Raw genomic sequence first — 10,731 nt, forward strand, 5'->3', positions numbered from 1 at the left:
TTTCTTTTTTCCTTTCAACACCAGGTTTGGTAGAGTAGGAGATCAAGAATGTTGATGAGAAGTTTCTCTTTATAAAGGGACATCACTAATTCAAAATAAGAGTTAATGGAGGTTGAACGCTAAATTCTCAACGTATGTTTGTTCAAGAAAATTATTTGTCTTGAATGATTTGAATTATTCACCATGTTGATAGTTTGTAAGATCAACGCTCGATTTGGATACAAAAGTTTATACTTTCTGGATTTATGTATACTTTTCGTCTTCCAACATTCAAACTGCATGAATTTTAATCATCATCTTGAGATATATTTTTTTACCAAATTGATATGGTAAAAGTTATAATTTATTTTTCATGTAATTTTCAAATAAAATATTAATTTCCAAATATTGAGTTAATCTATTCCAATTTAAATTCAAAATTTAATCAAATTAACTCTCAAAAAGTAAAAAGTATTTCATAAATCACATTTTAATATGATTAATATTCTTTAATTTTATCCGCTCATAGCTCGGTTACGAATACTAGAGCTATATTATCTGTTCGAAGCTGTCCAACCAAGAAGATTTGAGAGATAAGAGATGGAACTAGTCTATCTTGTCTGCTCGTTACTTTCAACTTCCATCACTTCCTTCCTCCTCTCCCTTCTCCTCCCTTTTCGCCTTCTGCTCCGCCCTCTCTTTGGCGGCGGAGCAGACGACGACTCTGTTGTTTCTCTTTATGAAGGAACTGTATGGCACGAAAGACTTCGTCCCGTTCATCATTCCTTCCAGTACCCGGTCCGCTACGCACTCATTGACCTTGACCATGCTTCTAATCCACCATCTGATCATCTCTCTGCTCACCAAGCTAGACTCATTTCTGGCACCACTGGTCCCGTGTAAGTGTTGCTCGTCTTCTTTGTGCATTTTAGCTTGCTGAGGGATAAGTAAGAAATAGTACAAAAGAGGGATTCTCCTGGTTGGGAAGTGCAATTCAGAAAAAATGGGTCATTCATTATAATAGTTTACTCCCTCCGTCTCTCGCTTCTCTGATTCAAACTGCATAAACTTTAATCAAACTCTCTCCGTCCCATTTTAAGTGTCTTAGTTCGACTAGGCACGGAGTTTAGGAAAATAAAGCGAGGCTTTTGAATCTTGTGGGTTCTAAATTAAAGATATGTATAATGTACTAAAATGTCTTTTAAATCTTGTGGTTATAAACTTGCCATGTAGGACGTTTGAATTGTCAACTTATTAAACATAAAAAGCGACGCTCTTTTTGGAATAGACCAAAAATAAAAGTAATACACTTAAATTGGGACGGAGGAAGTATTTGTTTTCAAGCTGAAAATGACATTTGGAAATTGGAGTTGTGTTTGGACATGATTACAAATTAGAGTTGTTTTTGATTTTTTGTGAGTGATTTGGAGTGAAAATTGTCAAAAACTGAAGATAGCTTTTTGGAGTTTTTTGAATTCCGAAAAACTGTAACAATTCTACGTCCAAAAACTTTCCCAGAATAATGAAAACTATCCTTGGGCAAACAGGCCCTTATTCTTGGACATTACTCCCTCTGGTTCAAAAAGAGTGTCCACCTACCAAATCAACAAAAAAGATTAACCTTACTTTTTCAGATATGCCATGATTAAGTGTTAGGTGACCAAATCCCAATACATATTTAATTAGGGGTAATTTAGTCAAATTACCTATTTTTGCCTATGAATTAGTATTTTCTAAAGGAGTGTGCAAATGGCTAAGTGAATCCTCTTTTTGAACCGGAGGGACTACTTCTTGACCTTGACCATGCCTCTAATAATCCACCATGTGATCACCTCTCTGCTCAACATGCTCGACGCATTTCTGGCACCACTAGCCCCGTGTAAGTCTTGCTCATCTTGTTTCTGCATTTTAGCTTGCTGAGGGATAAGTAAGAAATAGTACAAAAGAGGGATACTCCTGGATGAGAAGTGCAATTGAGAAAAAAATGGGTCATTGATTATAATAGTTAATAGACATGACATTCAGACTGATATACTTGGGATTGTGGTCAAATTTGATGGAAGATGGTTGAGATTTTATAATAAAATATTGAAAGTGCTCAACTCAATAGAGTATTGGATACATAATAATTAGGGACACTTACATAAACGTACACTTCAGCCATCTAGTTTACCAAATATGGCCGAAGTATACACTGCCTATACACTTTGGCTGTGTAGGTATTCTATAGATATGTATAGTTATGTATATTATATATATAGGTATAGATATTATATGTATGTATAGGTATGTATTGTATATGTATATTTAGTATACTTTATACACCACGTATACAGTCTATGTACATGTTTTGTAAACTAGATAGCAGAGTGGTATTTTGCTGTAATTTAGCAGCTGATGAGAAATTAAATCACAATTTTAGCAACCATTATATTTTGGCTAACTTCTAGTTTGGTGTTTTTAGAGGAGAAGCGAGGAGTAGTCTGCAAATTAAATTGGTGTTTAGCAACCCATAACTTTCTGCTCTGAACCATAGGTATGTAGAGAAATATAGCAGAAGAAAACTTAAATCGAGAAGAGCTTCTGCTATCCCAAGATCGTAATTAAGATCGGAAGATTCAACTAAAGAAGAGGAAGCTATGAAAGGAGAATTTGGTTATGGAAGAAAGACTTTCTTGAATTGGCTTGAATGACTTACAATTGGGGTTGGCTTGGCTTGATTACAAATGTTCAAGGTCACCCCTATTTATACTTGTCTAGGGATGGTTCTAGATATTATTCTAGATACATCCATAAGAAAAATCTAATTATTCTTATCTTATCATGATATTATTCTAGATACAAAAGGATCTAGATAATTCTACCCTCAACTATAAATATCTAAGTGTCTAGAATTTCTAGACATTTCCTAAGTATATATATCAAAGATATTACTATATAACTTTCTAGAAACTCTTTTAAATATCTATGATATTTATTCTTTCAAAAAATTAACTTTAATTTTTCACACTCCCCCTTAAAGTAATTTTTTGGAAGCTATCCCAAACTTGTCGTGGAAGAACTCAGACGAAGCTTTTAAGCGTGCCATGGTGAAGATCTCAACAATATTTTCCCGACACTGCTTCCTTCAAATGCTGATGGTTTTCCGCTAATAATTGGGTCTCCAAAGAAACATGAATACATCTTGATAAAATTTTCATCTCTGTAGCGGAGAGACTTGACAATATTTGTTTTTGGCCTTTGTGAACCACGTGAATCATCTTCATGCGTCGAGTTTCACATTCTTGAGTTTCCGTACTCCCTTTCTTAGCTCCTCAACAATTGTGATATCTGAGAGAAACACTCGAGCTCGGTGATGATCGACAACGATTTTCCTTATAGCCTCAATACCAAGATAGGATCCACCACTAGATTTCCTTTCCAGTCCTCAATAAATTGTTTGGCAGCTTTTTCGCTTCCAAAAATCATACCGTTTGTATCCGCATATAAAATCGAGTCTTCAAGGTCAACCTTTTCATTTATTTGACCGTTTTGGCTTCTCCATCCTGCTTCCGGTTAAATTTGATCCGAGCTAGTGATTGACTCGATATGGCGGATGATTGACCGCAGACTTCAACTTCCACTACAACTCCCTCAATGCTTTCTCCAGAATGGTCACCATTGTCATATATAGTTTCAGAAACTTCATGCTCAGGATCTACTTCAACATCCTCCACGTCTAGACTTTTATTACCAATTTCAGGATCTGCTTCGTTGATTTCCTCGATGGCAGCTGCCATATCACCAGTCTGAACGTCTTCGGAATCTGCTTGCTTTTTGTTGATGACACCAATGCCTTCCTTCTCCACGTAATGGACCGTATTATCTATTGAATCCACGATCCGGTCTTTTTCGAAATTGAGGGAAGCTAAGGCATCTACTGCTCGAGTCTCAGCTACGAAGCACCTTCCCCAATCTTCTTCTTTAAGAATTTCTCAACTTCGAGCCATATTGCTCTCTTTTGTTCGGCAATATCTTTTACGTGTCCTATTTGACCACATCGATAACATTTAATAGACTTCTTACCATAATTGAAGACTCTTCCTTCGTCTCGGAGAGCTTGAACCCTCTTGGAATCGAGAATACGCCATCTCTCTTGAGCCACTTTGCTTTTTGCCTTACTTTAAGATTCCTTCGATTAGTTTTGAAAGAGCATTGCCTTCCCTTCTTTGATCGATACACCAGCCATCTATTTGGCTAGTAGCTCCTGTGATGACAACAAATTCTTAAACTCCTCCAAGGATGGTTGTTGAGCCCATCCTTGAATTGATGTAACAAAAGGAATATATTCTGACTTCAAACCACGAATGATAATTCTTCTCATTCGTGCTTCAGAGATAGCCTCATCCGGATTTAATAATGAGATCTCTGAACATAAGTTCTTAATCTTTAAAAAATATTCGGCAATAGAAAGATTACCTTGAATGGTGTTAGCCAATTCATTCTCCAAGATCTGTATCCGCGCTTCATCCTTCTTATTGAACAAACGATCAAGGGTCCTCCAAATTTCATGAGCGAGCGATTTGCACCTTATAATATGATCAAACAAGTCGAGAGATGGACCTCTTCAGATGAACTCCGCCTTCGCATTAATCAAGCACTTCTTGTATGCGCCGCTATTTTCCGTCCGTCAATAGGAGGACTTGTGTAACTACCATTAACAACATCCCACAAATCCTCTCCCACAAGTGTATGACTCCATACATGCTTCCATACCTTGTGATTGAACTGATTCAATAACTCCATCCCCAGTCCATTAACACGGCCGCTTAAATCCATATAGAGAAACCAGTTGAATCTACTACTAACCCGATCTTGAAATAAAATCCAGAAGACAACTACGGCTAAGGCTATGGCTCTGATACCATGTAGAGAAATATAGCAGAAGAAAGGTAAATCGGAGAGACCTTCTGCTAGCCCAAGATCGTAACTAAGATCGGAAGATTCAACTAAAGAAGAGGAAGCTATGAAAGGAGAATTTGGTTATGGAAGAAAAACTTTTTTGAATTGGCTTGAATGACTTACAATTGGGGTTGGCTTGGCTTGATTACAAATGTTCAAGGTCACCCTATTTATACTTGTCTAGGGATGGTTCTAGATCTTATTCTAGATACATATATATATAGAAAAATCTTGTTACTCTTATCTCCTACCACTATTCTAGACTATCATGATATTATTCTAGATACAAAAGGATCTAGATAATTCCACCCTCAACTACAAATATCCAAGTGTCTAGAATTTCTAGACATTTCCTAAGTATATATATCAAAGATATTACAATATAACTTTCTAGAAACTCTTCTAAATATCTATGATATTTATTCTTTCAAAAAGTTAACTTTAATTTTTCACAAGGTATACTATGCAAAATCTCTGAAATATACATATATATTAACTATGACCCCATAAAACAAATGAGGCTATGGGTTTAGTGGTGAGAAGTAGTTCGTTCCACAGATAGATAGAATTCACCTCGTGTCACCTATGCTGAGATTCAAATAGAGTTACTCCAGCTTCTTCTACCATTAGGCCATCCTTAGGGGACATTTTCTTTTTAGTTTTCGCTTGAATTGAACTTGTTATTTTCTTTGTGATATTATGCGATTTTCTTTGTGATATTATGCTGCATTTGTTCAATCGGCTGAACTGCAACTATCATTGCTGCAACATTCTAATACTAAGTGTACTCCTTTCAAAACATCAAATTATTCTGAGTTCGTTGCAGACCTGCCTGCCTTTTCATTTTCTACAGTTTCACTTTGAAGGGGAAAAGATATGTTTTCCATGTTTGGTTCTTCTTGGATAATGATTTAGTTTTAAAGTCAAAATAAAGTTCCATTTGTTGGCATCTTAATGAATACACATTGTCATGGACAAAGTATCACTTGTGCACACCAAATCGGACATCTGATAGTTCAAAAACTGTAATATGTTGAAGTGTTTTTAGTGCTATGGACTCATGGACTGATATTCGTCTTTTTTAAAGCAGTTTCTTGTTGACAATACCGCCCAGTGTGGGATATGTGCAAAACCCGTTGAGTTTGTATTATTGCTATGATACTGAAGGCTCCTCGCAGACTTTGAAGAAATGCATTGCTGAGGTGAATCATCCTAATTGCCAAGTAACCAAATCCTAAATTGAAATACTGTAGAGTTAGTGCCTGTGTACTATCCATAGGCTAATATCGGCAACCAAAATTTGTTTACTTAAGAGGTTCCTCACACTTTTTACCCTTAGCAAATTAAAAGAAAAATCTACTGTACCCAACTGTTTTGCCTCTGCTAATTTCCACCTGCTACATGTCTAGTTTCATTTTTCTTAGATCAAAAAGTCAAATTATATATCAAGATTCTGGCTATTTACTGACTGAATTCTTTCTCAGGTTACTAACACCCCATGGGGTGAAAGAGTATCATTTTTGTTCAACCCAAATTCAGATGTAGTTGCAAAAGCTCTACATGTTAGTCCTTTCATGGTAAGCCATCTTAGTGACCTTGCCTTTTATTTACTTACATCTATCTCTAACTTAATCTGATTTTTGGTGACCTTTGAAAATGATGCATAACATCAATGTAATGCTCTTGATTTGTTATCTCATATTGTTCATGGAGCTTGTTTTTCCTATTCCATCTTTTGTGCCGATATTTTATGTTACTTTCTCTTTAGAGATTATGTTGTTATCATTATACAGGCCTCAAAGTTGTTGTCTGTAAAGGTTGAGTTGGTTCAGAATTTCATACAACTTGCTATGTTGCCTGTTATTGGGTCCAAGATACTTTTGGCATTTATACAATTTTGGTGGCAAGTCCTTGCTTTTGTGTCGTCCAAGGTTACACGACCATTTGCAGAAACTGAAATCAGAGCTCTTTGACACTGTCTCTAAAGTTTCCTGCCATTACTAAAACTGCTATATGCAGTGTGGTTGGGTACTTGTGCTTGCCCCTCATTTTCTTTATATAATCCTTCCAGGTTGGCTAAAAGACATCTTTGTTCTTAATTTTATTTATAGAAATTAAATGTCTTAGTTTAACTTGTACATAGTATTGAGAGTCTGAATTGCTTACTATTTATTGAGGGAACATATGTCGATATATTGACTTTTTGACTTTTGAAGATGTAAATGGAAACAAAAGTTGTGTTAAAAACAGTAAAGTGAATTTATTTCAGTAAAGTGAATTTATTCTTAGTTTTGGTGGTATATTTATATGGTTGAAAACCTTCCTTGTAAGAGAAGTGGATATTATCTTGGGATATAGAGAAAACGGACATTATTTTGAGGCAAGAGCAAAGGTTGACGTACAATTTAGGATGCAGTACTAAGCACAGACATTATTAATCAAAAGAGAAAATGAACTAAGCATAGACATTCGGTCTCTGACAAGTACAATTAAACTAGTGTAATGAGGCTGAACAAGCTATTGATCCTTTTACCCTTGCCACATGGCCTAGCAATGTAGCGGTAAGGTCTGCGTACACTTTACCCTCCCCAAACCCCACTTATACGACTACACTGGGTATGTTGTTGTCGTTGTATATAGCTTGGCTACCATCCGGAGATTTTCCTACTATCCTAATCCTGGTATTTCGGGACTTACTGTTTGGTGATCAGTTGGCCATCAATTTCATCTTATTTTTGAATTTAACTTAATTGTTGATATTCATAGTAGTTTTTGTGGAATTGATTGCAGGATATGCTAGGAACTTGGACCATGAAAACAAATACACCCGGGGATAATCTATTTGTAACAATATCAGTAAATCATCCGGAACATGGTGACTACTTCTCAGCTTCATTGATGGCCAAAAGAGTATCTTCCTCCATGCATCCTGATCTAGCTTTATTCTTCTGGCTAATGCCCCACAAGGTTGCATTCTGGATATATTGGCAGGTAGCCCTTTATACAAGAAATACACGTGGACTCACTTTTCCATTATATTTGATATTATGTTTAGTCAGGATATTATACTCTTCGTTGCTGATGGATCTGAATTTCTTGTGATAGTTTGAATAAGCACCTGTTAATGCATCTTTGTTCAGTGGGCAACTATTTTCATGGTTGAATCTAGTTGTGATGTCTGCTCTTTTTACTCCTATAAATATCACCCTTTTCCCACCATTTTAACACACGTTGATACACATTGACACATACTGATATCCAAATACTGTAGCACAATCGTTGTTCATACATTGCTCGTTACTACTGTTGGCTATCGATCAGCTCACCGCAATCAATAAGAATCACTCTTTCTATCTGTTTATTGTTTCAATGTGATTATTTACTTCATTATCATCTTTAAGTTATTTTCGTTACATTTACATTATCAAATCATCAACTAAATTAGGCTTAGTCATATTGTTTGTGGCCTTAGTATCATATAGTATTTGATTGCTTGACCTAATAAGCGAATTTCAGGTTAAACAATTAATACAGGAATGACTTTCATTCCCTTTCTCCTTTTCTCTATATACATCATAGGCTCTCAAGCTTTGGTGGAAGGGTGTTCCTTTCTTGCAACATCCAAGGTACTACAACCCTGGATACAGAGGAGAAGCCGTACTATCTGATGAGAATCTTCAATGCTGTCCAGTGTTTGTATTTGAGACACAGAACAATCAACCGGCTGTTGCAGCTCATTCAACTTCAAAACATCATTGCTTCACTTGGAGGGATGCAAAATGGCCCTGGTGCTAAAAGGAATGCAGTAAGTTCCTAAGATGTTATATTTCTTTTCCAATGTTCATCCAACACTTAGCAAAATTTGACTGAATTCCCGTACATATAACAAATTTCCAATAATTCTCCTTCATTAATTTGTTTTCTGTTTGGTAGCTCTTAGTTGCTGGTTTTTATACTGCCATTTTCACCCTTTTGCTGTATTTCTTTTTTAAAATTCTATCTCTGAAGCAATTATCCTCTGACTGATATATCAGTAATCAGTTTACTTGGACCCTGCAAAATAGTGCTGACTGAAAATTATATTGCAGTGAACTTCAAATGTTAACATAGATATTGTGGGTTCCTATAAAATAAAAGAAGATAATCTGCTTAGTTGACTGGTATAAGCCTCTCCAAATTGCTTCTACTTTGAAGGAACACATCGGTTCCTACATTTTATGGGCTGGAAGAGTTTGATGAAATATCCAATTTTTCGTTATGCGAATTTTTTTGAATGTGCAAGATGAACCATCAATCATCTTCCAACTCCGAAGGAAGTTGCAAAGGACGCAACCTCCATCAGAACAAAGATAGATTTCGTCCAAATCATTTGGTATCAGGCATTAGGGCCTAAATCAAAGGTCTTGCGCCCATCAAAACCTTTTTCAAAACAGCTTTTGTCCGGAAGTACATCCTTTAATTCGTCAAAATTTTAAATCCTGCAAGAATTTTAAAATTTGTGTTTGATGATTGTGTACTCAACCGGAAACAAAAAAGCTTTTGTACTCATATCGCTTCTCAAATTTTGCAGGTGCTACATACATAAAAGGTGTAGGATGAAGGGAAAATAAATAATAAAGGGGAAAACAACCACCAAACTACAAAAGCAAACAATGATCTAACAGGTTCTAAAACTATAGTGTTGTGTAAGAAAGGCATGACGTTTATAGAGGGCATCAAGAAATCACAGTGCAAGACCATTTGATATTGGTCTTCAATCATCTGAAACATACAGAAAAAAGGAGGAAGATGACCAAATTCTTCTCAGTATCGGAGATAGCACTGGTGGTAGCAACAACGGTAGCAACTCTAATAGTAATAGACGATGCATATCAATGAGTTCCTTGCTTAAACAATTTCTGATGTACCTGACTGTCTCGGGTTTTGATCAATCGATACGTGTTTCATAAGTTTAGTTAAATTCACTAACACTGGACAAAATGATTTTATTGTATCGAATGTAAAGATCCTCTGTCACTTAATTGGTTGGACATAGGCGTCAAATTTATTGGATCCTTTATTCCTTCATATTTCATATATATATCTGCAGTCTCATTTATGCTTACTGAATTTTGTTTTCCATTATTATGAATCCTGAAAGTCGTTGGACTCTGCACTGTTTTGATCTGAGCAAATGGGATTTATGAGTGATGAACAGTGTCTTAATAAATCTCCGACCTATTAAAAGTTTGCTTACTAAAACATTCAGCAGCACACCTTCAATCACTAGAACTAGGTTCTCGATACTGTCTCTATTAACTCACGTAACAAGTGCGGAATGTAAATAAGACATGAATTTTAAACCTTCTTATTCAAGGGAGTAAAAACCACGACCCATTTCTGGGATTTCTCTCAAAACACTTCACTAAAACAATGAACAGTTTTCAAGTTACAAAACAATCATAATCCAAGAGACTAAATCCTAACCACTTATCAGCCTACAATCAACAACATTGTAGCTACTACCTCCAAGCTAAACTATTAGCATAAAAGCAAAAGTTTCTCTCTGAAAAACCTCACAACAGGACTTCTTGAATTGCAACTCAAATCACCAACTACAAGATCCAGACAAACTAAAGAACTGAAAGAAACTCAGTTGCTTGAACTTTGTTCTTCAGAACAGAAAGCATACATCATGGACATATTCAAATGTTGTAATCATAGATTCATTGTGGCAAGTACATTCCACACTCCTGTTGACTCCGCCATCAGTCATCTCAGCAATTACCTGATCAAGCAAGCAAGAATCCAAGAAAAGGAGATCAATTTTGA

At 35.9% G+C, this 10,731-nt stretch overlaps 1 protein-coding gene and 1 long non-coding RNA gene across 6 annotated transcripts; one reads left to right on the top strand and one right to left on the bottom strand.

Moving 5' to 3' along the window:
• Window positions 1–551: 551 nt before the first annotated feature.
• On the top strand, window positions 552–10,024 carry LOC132041876 (uncharacterized). Of its 5 annotated transcripts, XR_009411743.1 has the most exons (7): window positions 553–878; window positions 6,008–6,122; window positions 6,405–6,497; window positions 7,711–7,911; window positions 8,500–8,725; window positions 9,203–9,320; window positions 9,491–10,024. XR_009411743.1 is itself a non-coding variant. In XM_059433256.1 (6 exons), the coding sequence occupies exons 1-5, from the start codon at window positions 580–582 to the stop codon at window positions 8,713–8,715; spliced, it is 924 nt and encodes a 307-aa protein (XP_059289239.1). In that variant the 5' UTR covers window positions 553–579; the 3' UTR covers window positions 8,716–8,725; window positions 9,009–9,185. The 5 variants fall into 5 exon arrangements, 4 of the variants coding, with proteins under 4 accessions (XP_059290546.1, XP_059289239.1, XP_059288769.1 ...); XM_059433256.1 differs by lacking the exons at window positions 9,203–9,320; window positions 9,491–10,024 and adding an exon at window positions 9,009–9,185; XM_059432786.1 differs by lacking the exon at window positions 9,203–9,320 and having other exon boundaries at window positions 554–878.
• LOC132044614 (uncharacterized) lies at window positions 683–2,478 on the bottom strand. Its single transcript, XR_009412295.1, has 3 exons — window positions 2,305–2,478; window positions 1,776–1,935; window positions 683–798 (listed from the first exon to the last, which is right to left on the bottom strand). It is a non-coding gene; the product is annotated as an uncharacterized LOC132044614 (long non-coding RNA).
• Window positions 10,025–10,731: the final 707 nt, after the last annotated feature.

This window comes from Lycium ferocissimum, chromosome 1 (assembly GCF_029784015.1).
Source record: "Lycium ferocissimum isolate CSIRO_LF1 chromosome 1, AGI_CSIRO_Lferr_CH_V1, whole genome shotgun sequence".
Classification (NCBI taxonomy): domain Eukaryota; kingdom Viridiplantae; phylum Streptophyta; class Magnoliopsida; order Solanales; family Solanaceae; genus Lycium; species Lycium ferocissimum.